The 24,140-nt window shown below is 35.2% G+C and overlaps 2 protein-coding genes across 2 annotated transcripts; one reads left to right on the forward strand and one right to left on the reverse strand.

Annotated features, from left to right (window-relative positions):
* Positions 1–816: 816 nt before the first annotated feature.
* LOC111044282 (huntingtin-interacting protein K) lies at positions 817–6,428 on the reverse strand. The gene is made up of 3 exons (XM_022329377.2): positions 6,191–6,428; positions 3,509–3,616; positions 817–1,539 (listed from the first exon to the last, which is right to left on the reverse strand). Exons 1-3 carry the CDS (start codon positions 6,362–6,364, stop codon positions 1,444–1,446), a joined length of 378 nt encoding a protein of 125 aa, XP_022185069.1. The 5' UTR covers positions 6,365–6,428; the 3' UTR covers positions 817–1,443.
* A 59-nt stretch (positions 6,429–6,487) lies between these two features.
* On the forward strand, positions 6,488–23,044 carry LOC111044284 (mitochondrial mRNA pseudouridine synthase RPUSD3). The gene is made up of 6 exons (XM_039434943.1): positions 6,488–6,819; positions 9,591–9,849; positions 10,921–11,122; positions 15,941–16,107; positions 18,962–19,091; positions 22,583–23,044. Exons 1-6 carry the CDS (start codon positions 6,639–6,641, stop codon positions 22,823–22,825), a joined length of 1,182 nt encoding a protein of 393 aa, XP_039290877.1. The 5' UTR covers positions 6,488–6,638; the 3' UTR covers positions 22,826–23,044.
* Positions 23,045–24,140: the final 1,096 nt, after the last annotated feature.

Here is a 24,140-nt window from a genome sequence, read left to right on the forward strand (position 1 = left end):
TCAGCCCATCTGACAGCTTTCTGCCTTACCGACTCGCCTGAGAAAACGCTCCGTTGGCTTGGTCCTAATAAACATGACATACTTGAATTTCTAATTTATTGATGATTAAGAATAGCCAAAACGACAAGAATTATCTTCTATTGAACTGCAGTTTTTGTTTCTTTCAGTCAGGGAGACATCATTTAATATACTTACTGATGCAGTTTCTATGTTACTCTACTGCTGTGTTCAAGCCTCAAATTTGGCTATTATTAATAGTTATTATTCTTCGGATCCAAGATTCTTTCATGTTAATCTTTTTTATAGTAAGCACTTAGGTTTAAATAATCGATTATCATTATCATTTCTTACATTCTTGGTAATTTCATTTCAAATAAAATCTTAGATTGCTCCCAACGGAGTTGAAAGTTTCTCGAAACTATTTCTGCTGAAGTGAAAATCTTCAAACCTTTTCTATTAACAATGTGGAAAAGAATTAGCGGTTATTTAATTCACTTTTTTCATACTCATACTGCATTTTAAGTGAAAAATCCATTTTATTCATACTCTTATTTTATATCAATTACTCCATTTCAAGTGAAAAATTTCCTTGGGCTGCATATTATGCAGTTATTTACTTTACTTTATTCATACTCATATATATATCAATTACTATATTTTAAGTGAAAAATCCACTTTATTCATACTCTTATTTTATTTCAATTACTCCATTTCAAGTAAAAAATCTCCTTGGACTACATATTACGCAAAAAAGAGTAAAAAAAATTGTCCCATGAGTTTCAAGTTTTTTATATTATGTCAATTTGATTTTTTTTCTCGATAATTCTCTTATGCTCTTCCTGGGGAACTGATTTATTTATGTATAATTTTTTGTGTGTATTTAGTATTAAGTTAATCCTTTGGTTGCATGACGAGGTGAATTCAGTCAAGATTTTATAAATCTTGACATAGACATTGCAGTCTGATGTTATAAGTAGTTACTACATTCTACAATAATAATGAGTGTCTATTTCTTGCTTGAGGGAACTAAAAATTCAAACAGTTTGTTGTCTTCATGAAAATAATTTTAGAAAATTTAGTGTCTTAATTTCAATTGGAATGAACAGTTAGGCTAGGCACACACCAGTTAGTCAAGACATGATCAGACACGTTTAGTCACAATACTTCACATAGCTGCTTATGTCGCAACTCACACTGACTAGTCATTATAATTAGACATGTATTCATAGGCAACTATGTGAAGTATTGTGACTAAACGTGACTAGTCTTGTCTTGACTAACCCAGCCTGAATTAACATGCTAATTGAATTGGGAGGCATTATAGGTTGATGAGTTATCAAAGTTGAAAAAGTTTTGGATATTTGCGAGAAAATTTTTCAAATTTTAGTAAAATTGTACAGTGAATTGACAAGCTTCTGACTTGAGACAGAGTTGGTTGAGGGGCTACTCAGTCAAAGACACGAGAGCCTGCACTATATTGCCACAGTGTTCTCTCAGGGTCCTCTCTGCTAAACTCCTTGAAATTTCCATCTCTTTGACCTGAAAATGATAAAAATGAATCCAGTTATTCATCTATTTACACTAGCAGTTCTGTGAACAGTAGACCTCACGCAGTATTCTCATCCACAAGTACCTGATTGAAACTATAGACCTTATGGAAATACAGCAATAGACTGGCTTCTCCACACATCTGTGTAATCACTTGTCAGCTGATTTATGATGAATAATTCTATAGTCTGATTTTTACTCTAATATTGGCGTATGAAGGAGGCTCCTTTTTCCTTATATATTATCCTTGAAATGCAAAATTTCCAAAAACCTTATATATACGTCGACGCGCAATTTAAAAAGGAACATACCTGTCAAAGATCATGAGAATCTATTACCGCGTTTCGCCGTTAAATGCGCAACAAATAAACATTTAAACATTAAGAGAAATGCCAAACCGTAGACTTGAATCTTAGACCTCACTTCGTTCGGTCAATAATCACTTATCTTACATAAATTAATAATCACTTACAAAAGTAATTAATTCTAACCACGTAAAATAAGATGATGAAACTCGTTAACATAGTGAGGTCAAAGTTACAATATCAGTATCTAATTAACTTGGTGTCGCTATCCTTGTCTATCAACCGACAAAGCTGATAAGTGCATCCTTTTCTACCTTTGTGTTGGAGCTTGGGAGGTGGGAACGTTAAAGTTTATGTAACTTACCATGTTCTTATTTGACACGATCTATCCAGGAAGACCTGGGCCTGGTCACGACTTTGGATATTGGGATGTAAATCTCATTAATTTAAACCTCATTTTTTGATATCATATTTAGATCAATGACGATGATACGACTTTTTTGCTGAGGATGATGCCTAGATGAGCCCTAGGCTTGTACGTGGGTAATAAGGCGGGTGATAATGAGACATGAATGGACCTCAGATTTGGGTGGGTTCCGAACCACCCGGGAAGCGATTTAACAACTCATGAATCATATTCAGAGAAGTTGGCTAACAAAGCTGTATTCACATAAGACTTGTACAATCATTGGTAGATATTTCTAGTGTATGAACTCTGAGGAATGCTCATTGACCGAGCGAAGTGAGGTCTAAGATTCAAGTCGACGGTTTGGCATTTCTCTTAATGTTTATATGTTTATATGTTGCGCATTTACGGCGAAACGCGGTAATAGATTTACATGAAATTTGACAGGTATGATCTTTTTTTAATTACGCGTCGACGTATATATAAGGTTTTTCGAAATTTTAAGTTTTTTCGAAGGATAATATAAAAAGGGAAAAGGAGCCTCCTTCATACGCCAATATCAGAGTAAAAATCAGACTATAGAATTATTCATCATAAATCAGCTGACAAGTGATTACACAGATGTGTGGAGAAGGCAGTCTATTGCTGTATTTCCATAAGGTCTATAGTTTCAATCAGGTACTTGTGGATGAGAATACTGTGTGAGGTCTACTGTTCACAGAACTACTAGTTTATTAGGTTAGCAAAACCTAAACAATACAAGGATCGGAAAAGAAAAAACAGGCTATTGCCCAAAACCATAGAGAAACAGTACGTAAGTAGATATCCCATGGTATAGGGCGTTTATGTTGCAACTTTTACTGTTATCTCAAGCCGATTACTGTCGATTTTTACTGTTTTTTGGGGGGGACGAGAGTGTATGAACGGCACTGTATGAGAGACTACCAGCGTCACACAGCTTCACCGAAAAGAACTGCGTGGACTATCGGCTTGAGATAACAGTAAAAGTTACGACATAAACGCCCTATACCATGGGATATCTACTTACGCTATTGTTTCTCTATGCCAAAACTTATTCAATTTCCTAATTTAGTTTCAAATTGTCCAAATATTATACATAGGTTATGTCCATTCCAATTTCTACACCAAATCTTAATATGGAAATATAACGAATTATATTTCATAAATATATTTGAAGAATTTAAACTATCAAGTCGGAAATTGAAGAGAGATAAAAAAGAACACTTACAATAAGATCGACGTCCTCCTTTTTTATTGAAACTTTTAGAAGTTCCCGTTCCTTGGCCATCTTTTCTGCCACTTCTTTGTTTCTCCTGTCTCCAATAATTGTCATAGCCTGGAAAAAAGCAATACATACATAGATTAGAAAAAAAATAAAGCGAGATGGAACTTCTGTCAGGAACTTCCCACCAATAAAAGTTACACGAATATTATTATTTCAAGAAAAATAATATACTTGAATAAAATTCTTAGAAATAAAAGCATTTAGCAGTGAAATGACAACATTTATGAATAATGTGAGATTGTATCAATTTGAACTGAGTTTGTAAGACTCAGATTTTAGTTTGTTTAACTTTGGTTTGACACATAGTACAGCAAATAAGGTAGCTGGTAAATTAATAAAAGCATCTACTAGCTACCTTATTTGCGGTACTAAGTTTCAATCAAAGTTAAACAAACCAAAATTTGAATCTTTCCGCAAATAAGGTAGCTAGTAGATGCTTTTATTAATATTTACCTTATTTACACTTTTAGTAATCTACCTTAATCGACATAGCTACCTTATTTGCTGTACTATGTGTCAAACCAAAGTTAAACAAACTAAAATCTGAGTCTCACAAACTCAGTTCAAATTGGAACAATCTCACATTATTCATAAATGTTGTCATTTCACTGCAAAATGCTTTTATTTATAAGAATTTTATTAATAATAATATAATGCATTCATTTAGTTTGAGCAGCAAAGACAGATTGGATCGTCACGTCAGACTCAGATATTCTCCCCAGTTTTGAAACGCAAAAAAGGCGTAAATGAGAAGGTACGGAGAAGCGGGAATTGAAGATCTAGCTTCACTCTACCATAGAGAGAGAGGATATGATAAGGTGGGCCGTCCACTGGAACCGTTTTCGTCCGAACTAGCATCGGCCGAAAACTACCGAACTCGTCCGAGCGATCCCCCAACAAAGAAAGGAATAGATGCTCGTCCATTGCAACAGGTTCATACGACCGTGCATGGCCGTCTCCGCCTGATCAATTTTTCGATCCGAATTGAATGGGATTTTCAGGCATCCGGCCGAACTAACTAGTCGAGCTGAGACAACAAGGTGTTCCTAACCTAAAGTTATCTCACAGTCTTGTTTGTTTTTTGAATTTGTACTGTTTTATAAAGTTGTAACCGAAGACCTTAAAGATGCATAGACTCACATGCAGCGCTAGTGTCGTACTTGGAATTGAAATCGGCCATTGAGGGGGCAACCTATAAGATTATTACATACCAATGCCTTTGTAATCTATAATATTACAAATATATAGATATAATAGCTTGTGCTAAAATACCTCAATGGCGGCCTTCAATTTCAAGTAAGGCATAGGCATTGTGGGTCTATATCTCTTTAAGGTCTTTGGTTGTAACTATAGACAATGAAAAGTTGATAAGTTTGGTTCAAGAGCATGTTCCATTGTGGGATATGTGAGACAAAAGATATCATCGTCGTGATGTTCATAGGAATCTGTGGACAAAGATTGCTGAACAAATAGGATCTGAAGGTAAGATTATTGTAATGAATAACTAATTTATTGGATAATTGTTTATTCAATTTTCAAAATCTCAATATAATCATTGTTTATGAAAAACGTTGGTGGCTATGATAGTAGTTAATTCAATAATTGGCAACCAGCCTACTACTGAACTAGACTGACGTAAGCGGTTCCAATGGACGACCATATTCGGCCGAATTAACGGCCGGCAGATTCGTCCGATCCAACGGCCGAACGGATCGGTTGAATACGGTTCCAGTGGACGGTTACCCTAAGAAGATATCCAATGCTTTAGTGCGTTTATGATCCAAATTTCACTATTATCTCTAGCTGATGGACCACGTAGTTCTTTTTGTGAAGCTATGTGACGCTGGTAGTCTCTCTTACTGTGCCGTTCTTACACTCTCACCCCAACAAAACAGTAAAATAGACATTAGTCGAGAGTAATCGGCTTTAGCTAACAAAAATAGGCTTGAAATTTGGAACATAAACGACCTATACCATGGGATATCATCTTATGCTATCTTTTCTCTATAATTCTACCTTAGCCGCACCACTATTTTCAATTATTTCAAGCTGAGACACCATGTATCCGAACAAGTCTCGGGGCATTATTTAAACTAGTTAAAACCTGGTGTTCCTAATGAACTGAGCTTTATATATTATAGTTGAAGTATATAATAATTGTATATTGTAGTAATATATTATACTGGGAAACAAGTTTTAGTGTTCCACTTGGGTCACCAGCCTGGAATCCGTTCTCAGCCTGATGAACACCTAATTTAATAATAAAGATTTTGAGGGCCTAGACGAATACAAAACGTCCTGGAATTATTTATGTACTATATTTTCTCATAAATACTAATCGTAGATTGCTCTCTGGGGGGCCTTACCCTGAGCAATACGTCTAATTTATTCAATTAATTAATATTTTACTGGTTGTTTAGTTTGATATGGTTCTTCTCCAATGTCAGAAATTGGGATCAATGATCTCAATTGAATATTACATCAATGATGAATTTCTGCCGTAATACAGAATTATGTCTTTTAAGACTTGAGTATAATAAACATTTGATATACAATAAAAATTGTTTAAATTATCAAACATGACAAAGTCCATACATAACCTATAACAGTGTAGGCATCGCTTACCCCTTTGAACTCATCCGCTGAAAATATCTCCTTTTCTTCGGCATAATCGGTAACTTTTTCCAAATCTGCAGCTCCACTGTCATGTTTTACAGCTTTTTTCTGTAATGATTCTTCATTCAAGTCTTGTTGAGGTTCATCAGAATCTCCATTTGCCTCATGCTCTTCGTTCGCCATTTTTACTTTTGCCTGTGTATTGTGTGTTGTGTTCCGAGTTTGTGTTTGATGATCATCTGATTACTGAATCTGAAACAAGAATCGGAACAAAGTTGAGCTGCAAGCCGCTGCGAGCGCTAGTGTCTGAAAATTAAATTTTGTTTTATAGGTTAGAAAAATCCAATTTCAAAACTTTCAAAACTGAGTTGTATGAGTCTTTTTACTAATAATATCAATTATATTTTCATAAATCGTCTCTATAGAATGTACAATAGTTAAACTCTTTTTTTACAAAATGAATTCTCTGTGTAAACTGTGTCGACGTAACTTTATAACTTTGAAAAGTAGTAGACCACTCTCAAGAAATTATTCAGAAAATACTTTAGATAATCATGTTTACGACCGTGTCATACCTTGGAAATCAAACCGAGAGCTTGCTGACTATCTGTGCGAAAATATAGTTTACGATTCTGAAGGTAAGATGCCCATTATCTATTAATTTAGTGAGTCATAAGTAAGCTATATTGCACTTTTTAGAACCACATGGAGTTTGTTTGGACCCAAATTTAAACGGCTTTAAAGGTTCAAATCAAAATTATAATATCTAGACTTATATTACTTGTGTATTGGAATCTGGCGTCCAGTAGATCGCCAAATAGAAACTCAAATAATAGTGTTTAAAGCGAGCCCAGACTAGTGAGACACCAGGATTGGTGGCCGGGCTTTAGATCCAATTCAATTTTCTTTCCATCCATGACCAGTCTTTACACTGGATAGATTTCGTCAAAAGAAATTAAAAACACAAACGTTCATAAAATTACACAAACTATCGAGATGGCATGTCAAAGAGACAAATAAAAGAAAACCGTTTGATATACCAGAGTGATACACAAAGTAGACCGCTAAAATATGGTGGTTGGCAGTTTTCTAATATAGATACAGATTAATGTAATATGAGTCTAAATAATTATTATAGCCCAGTTAGACCCGGCTGGTAACTCTAGTATAATGAGCACAATAAATAGACCTAATTGTTTGGCTATTATTGGTATTGATTCCCTGACGGAATTTCCACCTTGCCTGAGTCACAATTAAAGCCGTCAATGGCTCGGTCTCACGACTGTTTAATATCAGCCGGGACCGACAGTTTGAAGTGCCTATCTATTGAGTGTAATAAGGAGAAATTCCCCTCAACTCGTTTGAACACTTAGAACCAAGCCATATAAGGCGTTTTTCAGTCGTTTTTGCTCTAGCCGCGGATAAATCGGCAAGGCAAGAAGCTTTCCGATTGACTGATTATCAGCAGATTTCTAAACTTCAACCCAATCAGCTGATAATCAACCAATCGGACAGCTTCCTGTGCTGTTGACTCGTCCGTCGCCAGTGCAAAGAAGCCTCATGTGGATTGGCCAATGGCTTTTTTGACAATGACGTCATTGATCCCACAATTATGGGTAATGGATGAAGAAGGTATAAGGCCCTTAGAGACACACTGGTAGTCGTTTGTAGAAAAATCCTTTAGGGTAACCGTCCACTGGAACCGTATTAAACCGATCCGTTCGGCCGAATATGGTCGTCTATTGGAACCGTTTACCGGTAAGTCAGTCTAGTTCAGTAGTTGGCTGGTTGCCAATTATTGAATTAACTGTGATTGATTTAATTTAAAATTATTTTTGTGTGTTTTGAATTGTGAATTGAGTGTGTAATTAATGAATGTTAAGCGACACATAACCTAGCTACATTTGGACTGTTGTATAAATTAGAATTGGAACCGTTTTGGGCTTATAAGCCTGTGGTACTTTTCTGTAAGTTGTGTAATTTTGAATGATTAAATAAAATAATAAATAAAACTACTATCATAGCCACCAAAATTTTTCATAAACGATGATTAAATTGAGATTCCAAATTAAAATTAAAATTGAAATTCCATAAACAAATATCTACTAAATCAGTTATTCATTACAATAATATTAGAGTTCTCAGCGTCAGTTAGTTATATGTATTAATTTTAGAAATTTATATTAAGAAGAATACAAATTTTACCGATTTAATTTTCTATAGCCACAACACCAGAATTCGAAATCTGATTTTTCTTCTCGTTCCCAGAATGAACACAGCTTTTGGTCAGAGATCTGTACAATATTTAGGTCCTAGAATTTACAATAAAATCCCGCAGATCGCAAAGGACGAAATAAATATAAATAGATTTAAAAGAGCAGAACGGAATTGGTTATATGATACTGGCATTTACCAGACCGAGTAGCTCATTGTAAATAGGATATAGGATGAACTACTGTCTTCTTTTTATTCTACCTTTAATTACTAACAAACCTTTATAACTGAAATTACTAATTACATTTTTTATACATGTTTTAGAAAATAATATGATCACCTATGAACATATATATAATATGAACACATTATTATTATAGTGGGGTATCATAATTAGAACTAAGTTTAGTATTAGCAATTTTGTATGTATACTAATAACAACTATGTATATGTTTTATCATATTCGTTCAGCACTCCTTTGAACATCACGACGATCATATCTTTTGTCTCTCATATCCCACAATGTAACATGATCTTGAACCAAACTTATCAACTATTCATTGTCCATAGTTACAACTTTATAAAAACAGAACAACTTCATAAAACTAAAACAAGCCTGTAAAACAATTCTAGGTTAGGAACACTTTGTTGTTGTCTCAGCTCGACTAGTTAGTTTGGCCGGATAGATCAGGTACTTTGAAAAGTGTATTTTGAAAAGTGAAAGTGACATAACCAACATTTTGATTTGGACAGTATAGTATAAATTGGAAATGGGACAGTTTTGGGCATGAGCCTGTCGTGCCTTTCCTCATGTCTAGTATTTTTACACAATGTGATTGATAAATAAATAAATAAATAAAATCCCATTCAATTCGGATCGAAAAATTGATCAGCCGGAGACGGCCGAGCACGGCCGTATGAACAAGATTCAAGACTAATTTTATTGTCAGAACACTTTAACAAATGCAAGACATAGTGAATAATTCGGTAAAAAACCTGTTGCAATGGACGAGCATCTATTCCTTTCTTTGTTGGGGGATCGTTCGGACGAGTTCGGTAGTTTTCGGCCGATGCTAGTTCGGACGAAAACGGTTCTAGTGGACGGCCCACCTTAATTTTTCTAAATTTATTTTTTTTTTTAATATTTTTCTAAATTTTTTTTTTTTTTTTTTTAATATTTTTCTAAACTTTACAGGACTGATTGTGCTGAACAAACCCTACGGTGTCAGCTTCTCGAAGGATGGTCTGAACTGGCAGAACATAGCAGAGAGATCCAAGGGGTTTAAGCCGGTTATCAAGCATCGTGTGCCGAAAGTTGCCAACCCGGACGATGTGCTGGAAACAAATCGTGGCTTCATCAGAGACGATGTCATCAACTTGAAGGCCGCTCTGCCGTTTATCGAGGATAAAATCAATGGAGGACAACCGTTGAGGGTTGTACGTGTCCCTGAAAAGTAAGTACCTCCAGTAATTACTCTCTTAATTGTGACTTATAGTTTTCAATCCATGTCCATTCATAATAAGGCCATCCTTCAAGGAATATAGTGAGGTCCACGTTATAATGGCAGTGGAGAAAGATAGAAGAAAAACGTTGCCGATCCTCTGTCTAGTCAATGCCTTCTATAGACGGTAGCTGATACAGGTTTATTGATCTAATATTAACAGTTCATTCTTGTTTAAAATAATCAATTATATTTTATTAAACAAGAAATTATATTTTTCAATTATTAAATATTTTGTTAATTATTAATTCTACATTGTTAAAAGATGATCTGGCAATTGAGCAAAGCGAGAAAGAGATAGCGTTATCCGCTTTGTTGAATGATAGAGAAGGATAGCAATACCATTTCTAATCAAACACTGTCATTATAACGTGGACCTCAATATAGGTTATATAGGTCGTTTATTTGAAATTTTCTATGTGATCACACCTTTTTATAAGTTCACTTTTTTGAACAGTTTGTCTCTTTTTCATGTTGTGCTTTATAGTAATAAACTTGTGCTTTATAGTAATAAACTTGTGCTTTATAGTAATAAACTTGTGCTTTATAGTAATAAACTTGTGCTTTTAGTTTATTAATATCGGGGCACCGAGCTTCGCTCGTTATTTTTATTTATTGATAAACAGAACAAAATTCTCTAAAATGATCGTGTTTATATTTTACAGCTGGCTCTTACGTCTATCTTATGAATTTCGGGGATGCGATATTTTGATTTTTCACATACTCTATCCACATTGATTTGATTTTGATTTTTACTATCCACAGCTGTTTCAGCCAAGGATGATATTATCCTTTTAATGTCGTTCAGCGAGTTTTCTCAAGGATGAGACCTAGTGCAATCGAATCTTTATATCATCAACCTACTATGTTCCAAATTTCGTGAGAATCGTTAGAGCCTTTTTCGAGATCCGTTGAACATAAACAACCAGATATAAAAATAACCAGATATATAAAGACAGAAATTGCTCGCTTAATATATGCTCTTAATTTATTATTATATTTTGTTAATTTGTCTATTTTCAGATATACCAGCGGCGTATCTCTGCTAGCACGACACGAAAAGTTGGAATTGAAGATCAAAAAATGTCTGGCAAGAAGTAAAGCGCTAAGGGAGCCGGTTGACTCATATTTGGCAATAGTCACTGGCGAACCAATCATAAAACGATTGGAGAACTTCACAATCGGAGTCAAACTGGAGTTTTCTGAAAACAAGAAACAGAAGAAGGTAACTAATGTTTCAATTAGGTTACAGAAAATAGTTGAATTGTCGCAGAATATCAATTATTATTTATTTATTATTTATTCCAACCATAATTACATCACCAGAATGATAGGGAGAGTGGATAATCTATATAAATAACTAGCCGTCAGGCTCGCTTCGCTCGCCATATCCGTCTAGCCAGGGGGCTAGATAAATCTGAGAAAAAGCATAAAACGCTAATTTTGAGCGTATCTTTGACGTTATTTCAAATTCCTTTTAACACAACATTATTACACCCTAGCTTAGCTTCTGTACTAAATTTGAACAATTTATGTTCATTTGTTCTCGATAAAGCTGAGAAAACGCTGGAAAAACGCAGATTTTGGGCGTATCTTTGGAAATTTTTCCAAATCCGTTCTTAGTGCTCCTCTAAAGGGCCGAATGAACATACCTACCAAATTTGAACGTTTTTGGTCCGGTAGATTTTTAGTTCTGCGAGTGAGTCAGTCAGTCAGTCAGTGCCATTTCGCTTTTATATACTGTATAACTAGCCGTCAGGCTCGCTTCGCTCGCCATATCCGTCTTACCGGGGGGCTCCGTCCCCTGGTCCCCCGACTGGAACGTCCAAGAATGAGATCAGCAGGCTCGCTTTGCTCGCCTGCATTTTTCATTTGAGCATTTTTATCATATGTTAGGACGATCCAGTCGGGGGTCCAGACTAAACGTCTGGTTAAACGAATATGGCGAGCGAAGCTAGCCTGACGGCTAGTAATATAATATTTCCAGGAATAGCTCTGATTGAAGTATCAGTGCCCGATCAATTTTTCCGAGATAAATGCATTTCAATCTTCAACTTGGTGCCAACCTAACAAAGTCAACTCAACTTAATGCCAACCTGACAAAATTATTAATTTAGTTACCAGTTAACAACTGTTTCGAAGAGGTACTCTCTCTAGATTATAGTTCTATATTAACATAAATGGTATGGACATTTTTCAATTATAATTAAGAGAATAAGAAGAATATACATGCTAAAAGACGAACTTTAAACCCTTAAAAACCACCCTTAGAGTTGAAATATTGCCAAAAGATTTCTTAGTGCGCCTCTAAAGGGCCAACTGAACATACCTACCAAATTTGAACGTTTTTGGTCCGGTAGATTTTTAGTTCTGCGAGTGAGTGAGTCAGTCAGTCAGTCAGTCAGTGAGTGAGTGCCATTTCGCTTTTATATATATAGAAAAATCGAGCCTCAAATTTTGACATTAAATAACTTTTTCCTACAGTTACGTTGAAAAGTGGCCATTGCTGCACTGATTACAGAACGCAAAGAATCACTTTTCCGCTCTAGTGCGGGAAAAATTTTTCTGCACTCCAGATTTGCAACATGGCAACGAAAAATACTTAGTAGGTTATATGGAGCAACAATGCAGCAAAATCAAAATGAAGTTGGTAACAGTGACTGCTGTGGCTGCTATAGTGAGCAGAGGTGCAACCAAGCACAACGCGCTAATTATTACTATTATATATTATAACGAGGACAGCAACAGCACAGTGCCACCACAGGACACACCACACAGCCGCCCCCCGCCATTCAAACACTACTAAGTTATTTGATGGATTTGAGGCAATTTTACCCATAATTACCCACTTTTCATATTCAATGGTAACTGTAGGAAAAACTTAATGTGAAATACGTGCGCAAAGTTCCTCTGCTGCACTCAAGAAACCATTCCGCCCTCGCCTACGGCTCGGGCGTAAACGTTTCTTTCGGTGCAGCAAACTGTCACTTTGCGCACTAGTTGCACAAATAACTATTTCATGTGTGCATCGAATTTGATGATTTTTCTCTCATTGTGTTCGCTATGTTCAGGACCAGGTTTATGGCCTATCAAATTTATAATCCGACTTCAGGACTCTTTCCTACGATCCTTCAAAGTTTACATGTAATCCTTATAGGAGAAGATTTGTGAGCTGGCCACACACAGAAATATAAATCAGCTGTTATAATCATTGTTTCATACAACAGCTGTCGGTAGATAGTAGACAAGAGTGTGTGCTGCTCCATAACCACCCATGTATTTTATTCTAAACGCCCCGACTAAAAACAAAATGACTGTTCTGTGTGTAACCATCCAGCAGTGCCGCCTCAGGTTGAAGACTTACATGCTCTAAAGACATTGCTTTGTTTCGAATAATTGTGCTGTCTTCGGTGTCCAGAATTGATTGATTTTTAGTAAACTATATTAATAAAATGCGGCATCGCGCCTCCTCAGGTGTGTATCCAGCTAAAGTTTGTGATGAGATGCATTAAACTATTTGGCGGTACGGAGTTCGCCGGGCCAGCTAGTTGAAAATACATTTTTTTGGCGATTGAAATGCAGTTGATTATCAGCTGAGGTATCAGCCCAAAGTTAGTAGACAGAAGGTTGGTCACTCATCTATAGTATTTTAGTTGAAATGCAATTGGAGTGGGGGAACTGCAGCCGTGACGTAGGCTGTAGTACAGAGTAGGCAGAATATCGCATTCTTGAAAATCATTCGGTGACCTATAGTCAAATTACAAACACAAAAATTTTCTGACATGCAAGCTTTCTGTTTCTGCTTTACAATAATTATCAAAACATTTGAATAATACAAGCATTTTGCAATATGAAAGCAAAAAAACTCCCTCCCAACCTTCCCTTTGACTTTGAAACCCTTAAGGTTTCTTTATCTTCTAGGTCGTATTTATATTTTGTAGTTTGGCTATACATCAGCTTGTGAATTTCGGGGATGAGATATTTTGATTCTCGTAGAACATGTGCTCGATACCAGCATGTGTTCAGTGCATTTATATGAATGAAATACATTGGATTTATCGGGATCGGTTTATTGTTTTATTGCAATGCATTGGTTTATCAAGATTTTTTATGGGTTGATCTGAAATTATAATAGTATAACGTTGTCTACTAACGCTTTTCCAGCTTATTAACTTTTCGTGTCACGTGTTTTGATTCTTGAAAACTTTCAACTTAATTTTATTCATACTAGTTGAATGAATTTGAAATATTAAACAACATCATTAGAATCGGTGATTAATTCGCAAGTATGACGAATTCATAAGTTTGACGAATTTTTAAGTTCTAGGTCAATCTTGAGGGAATTAAACGACGATGTATTTGAAGATACAGTGAATAAACTGTATGCTCAGTGTGGTTACTCTATCACTTTCTTACTACACATGACGTCACGCTGGCATTCTCCCCACCACTTCGAATCTTACACCTGTGAGTGATCAACCTTCTGTCTACTAACGTTGGTATCAGCCAACCTCATCAGTTATGAGCTATGTGAAAGCAAGAAACAAAAGAAAATCTAGTCTGTTTGTAGAGTCTTCTACATGATCAGTACCCAGGTTTCATGGCAAAACCTGCCACATTCTCAGCTGTACCAATGGTTATTGCCTTGAAAAAGGATATTTTTTGTTTTGGTTACAAGCAGTTTTAACAAGAAAAATCCTGCCAAAATTGATTGCAATGTATTATTGGTTCAAGCAGTCCGGTTGCACAAAAGTCTGTAGAATTTTAATTTTGATTGAATGCCATGATAACCAATCAGAGAAGACATTAAATTACGGATAAAAGTTAACAGGCTTTTGTGCAACCGACACTCTGTGATGAATATTAGAGCCGAATCACTTTACTAAGGCCCGGTTGCACAGAAGCATGTTAAATTTTAAATGTGATCTAATACAGGGTGGGGCAGAGCCGTTTGACGAGTTTGGAAGGGTTATAAGTAATGAACCGTTCAACTTGGAAAAACATTTTTAATGGATTCAATTTAGTTTGAAATATAGTTTTTATTGTTAATTTTTTTGGAAATTATAACAGTTAAATGGCAGCCATAAGCAGCAATACACCGATGTAGCGTATTTTTGCGATTGGTAAGGCTCTTCTCTGATTCGCTCCTTTAGTTCCTCCAAGTTGTGTGGGCGATCTTTAGAAACTTTATTTTTGAGTTAATCTCATAGAAAAAAATCACAGTCATATGCTTACATCGGGTGAGCGTGCTGGCCATAGTTCTTTGAGAATGGCAACACCATCGTCAATGTCACCTCCCAGCGTTATGTGACAATGCTTGGGGCGTTTCTGCGCCCCAATTAGGAAGACCTTGCTGAGGAACATGACTTGGGAGAAAAATGGTTCAGCAGGATGAAGCTACAGCCCACACAGGGCGCATTTCAATGAATGTGTTGAGACAAATGTTTTCAGGGCGGCTTATCTCACTAAGGATGGACTTGAGATGGCCGGCACGCTCACTTGATTCAAGCATACGCAATCTTCTTCTATGGTGGTACCTCAAAAATAAAGTTTTTAAAGATCGCCCACACACCTTGGAAGAACTGAAGGAGCGAATCACAGAAAAGATCCAGGCCTTACCAATCGCAGTGTGCCAAAATGCGTTCTAAAACTTCAAAAATACGCTACATTTGTATATTGCTGCTTATGGCCGCCATTTAACTGATATAATTTACGAAAAATTTACTATAAAAACTATATTTCAAACTGGATTGAACCCATTGAAGAGTTTTTTTTTCCAAGTTGAACGGTTCATTACTTATAACCCTTCCAAACTCGTCAATCGGCTCTGCCCCACTCTGTATCATGATAACCAATAAGAGAAGACAATTACGGTTGAATTTAATCGGCTTTTGTGCAACCAGCACTAAGACTCAGTTAACTCTTTCAGCATTGTTTAAATGGGACGCAATGATATCATTTTATAAGGAATTCTGACAGTTTAAAGTGAATCTCTTCATAGAAATTATACGTGTTTATTAATGGATTCTGTTTCTTTTCACAGCCTGCGTTAACTAAAACGTACAGCAAGAACGAATTGCAACGTAGCCTGGTGAAAGCGACAACAGTGCACAGTAACTTACTTAGTATGGGGGTAGACGAGGACAGTGGAGACGCTTTGGCCAGTTTGGTGCAACTGGAAACTGGCATAAAACGGTGGCATTTTGTCAGGTTGGTATCCATTCATTCATTCCTAATTCATGGTAGAGAGTTAGTGGGAGGATATTTTTAATATTCTTTCCGAAGAATGGACATTGATATGTCCAAAGCTCCGCCAATTTATGTAGATGCATAACAATATGATTATTATCTATAGTTATTATATTAGAAATTGCTTTTTCATATCATATACAGTTCAATAATTATTTTCTTAGTCTATATTATGTAAATTCATCTATAATTTTGCTGTATTGTAAGCTATTGTATATAAGTGTATAAGCCAGTATATATTGTAAGCATAACAATATGATTATTATCTATAGTTATATATTAGAAAATGCTTTTTCATATCATATACAGTTCAATAATTATTTTCTTAGTCTATATTATGTAAATTCATCTATAATTTTGCTGTATTGTAAGCTATTGTATATAAGTGTATAAGCCAGTATATATTGTAAGCATAACAATATGATTATTATCTATAGTTATTATATTAGAAATTGCTTTTTCATATCATATACAGTTCAATAATTATTTCCTTAGTCTATATTATGTAAATTCATCTATAATTTTGCTGTATTGTAAGCTATTGTATATAAGTGTATAAGCCAGTATATATTGTAATCTACATAAATAAAGTACTCAATCAATCAATTCACTCGGACTCATCTATGAATTTTGCTGGATTCATCCACTATTCATTCAATTTAATACATAAAGATGGATTCACTCACGAGCGCCAGTGAACTTGTCCGGTAACGTGGGATATAATTCCCATATGTTCTATTGGGATTATTCATACTCGCTCGGTCGGGCTGAGTGAGAATGGTCCCACTAGATGTAATGGGAATTATATTTTCACTGTTCCGGTCACTGATATGTGGGAATCCAGCTTTATGGAACAATTCTACACCTCTATTGCTATTCTATTCCTATTCTAGGACTCATTGCATTTGAAAATGCACTCTGATCCTCACTGCTTGAATGATGGGTTGAACTGTTTGTGCCAACAAATTGAAAAAGTTAATTCTATAAAATATTTGGGAGTGATGGTGGATAGATATTTGAAATGGGATACTCATATGAATTACCTATCTTCTAAACTTAAATTTCTTATTTATAGTTTCTACAAAGTAAATCAATTGAAAGACCTGGATGTAAAAAGATCAATTTATTTTGCGTATGCCCACTCGCTGTTTCAATATGCGATTGAAGCTTGGGGTGGTGCATATGATTGTCACTTTAATAAAGTCTTCACACTACAAAAGCATCTTATAAGGGAAGCACTGGGTAAACCAAGACGATACCCAAGCAAGAAACTTTTTGAAGAATTAAGTGTTCCCACACTAAGACAGATGTATGTAACTAGGATTGTTTTGCACTAAATAAGAATAGAAGTAATCTAGAAATTAGAAATATACCGTACCAAACTCGTTCATTAGCATTAAATAATTTCAATATCAACTTAATAAAACTAGTAGTTTGTCGACACCAATTCACCTATCTTTGCAATATATTTTCAAACAAAATTCCGATAAAACTAATTAATTCAAAAATTACTAAAGCACTTATCAAGGAAATAAATGTATGGGTTGAGCAGAATATATATTTTACAATGCCTAAATGTTAATAAATCTATTCATGATTCTTTTGAGTTTTGAATGTCTTTCTATCTTTTGTATTATTTATGAAAATTGATTAAGCACTGGGATGTGCTCACAAATGAAAATTTCATTTTTTATTGTATTCTTCTTCATTAGTTTGCATTTAGAAGATTTAAATGTAGGCTGTATGACTTGTTTTTGGTTATCACCTGTATAATTGGTTTTAACACGAAATTATTCAATTCTTATCATTGTATTATTTATAAGAAGCATTACTATAATATTTATTACATAGGTATATATTTTTTCCATTGCTATAGGCTACTTCGTACTGTTTGCTTTATGAACTCACAGCTAGCGCACAAGTTTAACTTTGCTGGCTGTGCCAAATCATTCATGTTTTGTAAATATTATGTAATTTTGGCGAAATAAACATTCTATTCTATTCTAAACATTCTATTCTATTCTATAGTGTGATCCACGTTATAATGGCAGTGTTTGATTAGAAATGGTATTGCTATCCTTGTCTATCATACAACAAAGCAGATAGTGCTATCCCTTTCTCGCTTTGATCTGTTGCCAGATCGTCTTTCAACAATGTAGAATTTATAATTAATCAACAAAATATTTCATCTTAATCATGAAAATTTATTAAAAAATATAATTTCTTGCTTGAAAAAATATAATTGATTATTTTAAACGAGAATGAACAATTAATATTACATCAATAGACCTGTATCAGCTACCGTTAAGAAGGCATTGACTAGACAGTGAGGATCGGCAACGTTGTTCTCCTATCTTTCTCCACTGCCATTATAACGTGAACCTCACTATAGTAGAATGGTACCTAGCTGTATAATCTGCTACATTTTTGTAAATACAATGTAATTGTAAATTTTGCAAAATTACTCAAAAATTTCTAATTTTTAGAGTTTAGAGTGAAATATTTTTGTTTTTAATCAGTTTTTAAATATCAAAATTCAAAATTTTTAGTTTTGTCATTAGTTTTGAAGTGGAAATTGGACTTTTTGAAGTGAAAGTGAAATCTTAACGTTATTCTTTTTGAAACTTTTATTTGTTAAAATTTGGGAGAAGACAGTTTTGGGCTATGCCTGTTGTCTTCTCCCAATCATATTATATTTATTATAATTATGATCTGTAATTGCCAATGAAATAAATAAATACATTTTAGTATTATTTTGGAATTTAAGTATTGTTTAGCGATGTGATTAAAGTTTTGTTATAATTTGTATTTGCAGGTTATTTTTGGCGACCCATTTGCTGGCCCCCGCCTTGGGTGACCATTTATTTGGGGCGCGAGTGAAGAAAGTTATGGGCGAAATGCTATTGGTTGATCAATGGAGTCAGGCCGCTGCTACTGGGAAACAGGTATTGAAACTATAATTAAATTTAATTTATATTAAGGTGCGTACAGATATACGCGCCGCGAACATGAGCAATTCACTTTTAATCAGCTAAATACATCTGTATTTTTACAGAAACGGTATAAAAAGCTTGGCATCAGCTGATTAAAAGTGAATTGCTCATGTTCGCGGCGCGTAAATCTGTACGCACCTTAATAGAGAAAAGATAGAATAAGAAGATATCCCATGGTATAGGGCAGGGCGTTCATGTTGCAAATGTCACTGTCAACTCAAGCCGATAGTCCTAGTAGTTGTTTTTGGTGACGCTGGTAGTCAGTCTCTAATACTGTGCCGTTCTTACACTTTCACTCAGCCAAAACAGTAATAGAAGACAATAGTCGACATTAATCAGTTTCAGTTGACAAAAACTCTGCTTGAAATTTGAAACATGAACGCCCTGTACCTACCATGGGATATCTTCTTATGATATCTTTTCTCTATAGTATAAATTCTATACTGTACTTTTTGTGATTAGTATCTTGTTCACTTGTAACTTGTTGTTTTATACTTTTGTGAATATTTTGTATGAATTTCGAGTGAATAAATTTCACCCAGCTTTAGAAAGAAAGTCTTTGATATCTTATCTGAGAGAGGTTATTTATTTATTTATTTATTATTTATTTATTTATAAAATACTATAATCATAATATATATTATCAATATTTTTCATATTGGAGGAAAAACTAGGCTAAGCCTTTACTATTTCTCTCCAAAAATTTTGATAAAATGTTAATGTTGTCCAAAAGATAAGGTTATATAGTCACACACTGCTTCGTCACTTGATTTTCGGTCCAGAAATGATGATTTGAAATTTTGAATTTTGAAGGTTGATTTTATACTCTAAATGAATCACAATAAATTAAAAACTTTAGAAATATTGCACTTATTTAAAAAATTTGAATACAAAATCAAAAACCTACTCTCTATTTTGATCGAAGATACAGATATAGAAAACCATGCGATCGCCGATAGCTCTCTATTGTGTAGCCGAACCCTCAATGATTATAACTCTAAGTGTCAGTTGCAAAAAAGCCGGTTAAACTTTAACCGTGATTAATTTCACGAGAACCAATCAGAGAAGGCCTTTTTGATAAGACGGCTTCTCTGAGTGGTTCACATGGAATTAATCACGATTAAAACTTACAGGCTTTTGTGCAATTTTAACCGTGATTAATTCCACGAGAACCAATCAGAGAAGGCATTTTTGATAAGACGGCTTCTCTAATTGGTTCTCGTGGGATTAATCACGATTAAAACTTGACCGGCTTTTGGGCAACCGGCACTCATCCTGATAAATTTATGAAGATATCATTGAAATAGCATTTAGTTCCGTGTTCCCTGTCTCAGAAACTGGACCGTAGACACATGAACCAAATAAAAGTAATGATTATTAAGACTTATTGATTCAAGTAACTAGTAGTTCTGTGAACAGTAGACCTCGCGCAGTTATAAACCGCAGCCTCCTCTTATTCTGTCCATTAGAGTAAATCCTGTCTGTATGTCGGTGTGAAAACGGCTAATGGTTGTTGGGGTTGGTGTATCAAAAATACTAACATCAAAAGCTAATCTCCTTCAAGACATACTGGCAACAGGACAGCCCGAGTTCAAAGCAGAGAAAGTTCGAGAGACAATACTATGTTATTTCAGTTATTAATTGCATGCGTTATTGTACGCAATCAATAGTTCATAAAAATTGCATTCAATGAGGCATGCAATTAATAGTTTACACAGCAACCGATTTTTTACCAAGTTACATTGAGATATTGCATTGCATGCGTCATGGCATGCAATTTATAATCCACTCGACAGCTGATTTATGATGTTTATGATGAATGTTACAAATATGGGCCTTAAATTTATTAGAAAGCTTCCTACTCACTTGAAAAATTGTGAAGATGTCAATGTTTTTGAGAACGAATTGAAAAGTTTTTTGATGCTTGGAGTATTCTATACCACAGAAGAGTTTGTGTGTAGAGAGGGTTCCTTTGTGTGATTTTTTTCTTCTTTTTATGTAATACTGTATGTATTATAAATTTTTGACAATTCCTATACTCTGATTAGAGTCTCTGGGAAGCTTTAAAAACAAACAAACAAACAAACAAATGTTATGTTTATGATGATTTTTATGATGAATAATTCTATAGTCAGATTTTTACTCTACTATTGGCGTATGAAGAAGGCTCCTTTTTCCTTTTATATTAACCTTGAAATGCAAAATTTCCAAAAACCTTGTGTATACGTCGACGCGCAATTTAAAAAGGAACATACCTGACAAATTTATAGCCACCTGTAATACAAGGCCGCGGCCTACGATATTGCAACCTTGCAGTGTAGTAGGCCTAAAATCTAATACGTGATTGGTGAAAAAGATCAGCTGGTATTTTTACTTTCCTTGCCCTATCACCATAGGTAAGGAAAGTATTGCTTTCCGAAAAAAATTAAGGTACCCCAATTTATAAATTTCTATACGTTTCAAGGTCCCCTGAGTCCAAAATAGTGGTTTTTAGGTATTGGTCTGTATGTGTGTGTGTGTGTGTGTGTGTGTGTGTGTGTGTGTATGAGTGTATGTGCGTCTGTGTACACGATATCTCATCTCCCATTCAACGGAATGACTTGAAATTTGGACTTGAAATTTGGAACTTAAGGTCCTTACACTATAAGGATCTGACACGAACAATTTCGATCAAATGCAATTCAAGATGGCGGGTAAAATGGAGAAAATGTTGTCAAAAACCTGGTTTTTCGCGATTTTCTCGAAAACGGCTCCAACGATTTTGATTATATTTATACCTAAAAGAGTCATTGATAAGCTCTATCAACTGCCACAAGTCGCATATCTGTAAAAATTTCAGGAGCTCCGCCCCATCTATGCAAAGTTTGATTTAAGATTCCCAATTATGAGGCTTCAGATACAATTTGAACAAGAAATTTCGAGTGGAAAAGATTCAGCATGAAAATCTCTACAATTTATATCCAGTAACATTTTCACCTAAAATTGAAAATAAGCTCAACTGTTGATCTATTAAATTATTCACTATGAAGAGATAGCAGACCTCGTATGTCTCCAGCGTTATTGTCCTGTCACCAGCTGGCTCAGATCTTTATTTTTATAAGTAGACTTGAGATGCGCGTGTACACTAGCGTCAGATGATCAATTTTCATAACGGCAAGGAAAGTTGTGTGAGTGCGCCACACCAGATGTTTAAAAATCTTTTCCACCAATCATGTATTAGATTCTAGGCCTACACTGCGACGTTGCAATATCGTAGGCCGCGGCCTTGTATTACAGGTGGCTATGGTCAAATTTCATGAAAATCTATTACCGCGTTTCGCCGTAAATGCGCAACATTTAAACATAAAGAGAAATGCCAAACCGTCGACTTGAATCTTAGACCTCGGTCAACAGAGTATTGTGTGATCAATTTATTTTTCCTTATTCCGTGTTCCCTGTTTCAGAAACTGGACCGCAGACTCCTTGACCGGCTAGATTTGACGGAGGGCAGCGAAATGTACATACCGACAATGATACATCACTCGTCTGTCATTCTGGAGGGCTTTCAGGGCAAGAAGACCGATTCACAGTTCACTCTGCAAGCTAAACCGCCCCAACACTTTCTGTGGACTGCCGAAAGGCTGGCATTAGAAGTGCCTCGCTGTGACCCGGACGAACAGGTTCAGGAAGCTAGTATAATACAATAAATTTCATCAATCATATTGTCTTATATGACATGGTAGATCTCTCATTAAAGTGGTCCAGTGGAGATGGATGAAGTGATCTATTTTATCATGTTTCATTACTAGAAAGATAGGATACATCGTTGCCGATTCTCTGTCTTGTCACTGACAGGCAAGTAATAACAACAGGCATTCGCTGTGTTTAAACCATAGAGAAACGATAGCATAAGTAGATATCCCATGGTATAGGGCGTTTATGTCGCAACTTTTACTGTTATCCCAAGCCGATAGTTCACATAGTTCTTTCCTATGCAGCTGTGTGATGCTGGTAGTCTCTCAAATTGTGCCGTTCATACACTATCACCCCAACAAAACAGTAAAAATTGACAATAATCGACAGTAATCGGCTTGAGATAACAGTAGAAGTTGCGACATAAATTCCCTAATACCATGGGATATCTACTTACGCTATTGTTTCTCTATGGTTTAAACACTGTGTTTCTTTTTCAATTAATTAGTGTCACAGTGTCTCAACTATAGTGAGGTCCACGTTATAATGGCAGTGGAGAAAGATAGAAAGACAACGTTGCCGACTCTCTGTCTTGCCACTAATTTATTTTTCATTTCTCATCCCACTGACCACCTATGAAAGGGGTGTACGGATTTGTCAATTATAATCTAAGTTGTCAATCTTTGAATTTCATACTGCAAAAAGAACTCCTCACTGGAATAAGGACAACCTGCAACAACTCCTCCCTCACCTTAATTCTAAGCCTGTGAGAGCCTTAACACGTGTTGAAAACGAATCATAAAGCCAAATTTCTGCACTCTTTACCCCCATCTCATTCAACATAATAGTTCGATGGATGTCGTCTCTGAGGTTTTGTCTATGTCTATATCTGGTATTGTATGAGTGGAACAACTCTCCTGTATTGAACCTATCTTTATTCTTATCAATAAAGCAAAGAGCCTCCAAAATATATACAACTGGTAGTGGGAGAATCTTCAACTCTTTGAAATAATCTCTACAACTTGCTCTAATAGATTCACCCACCATCACTCTAACTGCCCACTTTTGAATCATGAATATATGTATCGCATGAGTTGAATTGACCCAAAATATAACACCGTATAATAATAATAATAATTTATTTGCCAAAAACAAAATTACATTATAAAACTTACTATAATTTAAATTATACAATACAATTCGAATAATTTAAAAAAATGATTGTATGAATGAAGAGAATGGAACACAGCAAAATAAACACTTCTAAAGTTGCGTACAGATATACGCGCCGCGACCATGTGCAATTCACTTTTAATCAACTGATTATAT

Source organism: Nilaparvata lugens, chromosome 8, assembly GCF_014356525.2.
Source record: "Nilaparvata lugens isolate BPH chromosome 8, ASM1435652v1, whole genome shotgun sequence".
Lineage (NCBI taxonomy): Eukaryota > Metazoa > Arthropoda > Insecta > Hemiptera > Delphacidae > Nilaparvata > Nilaparvata lugens.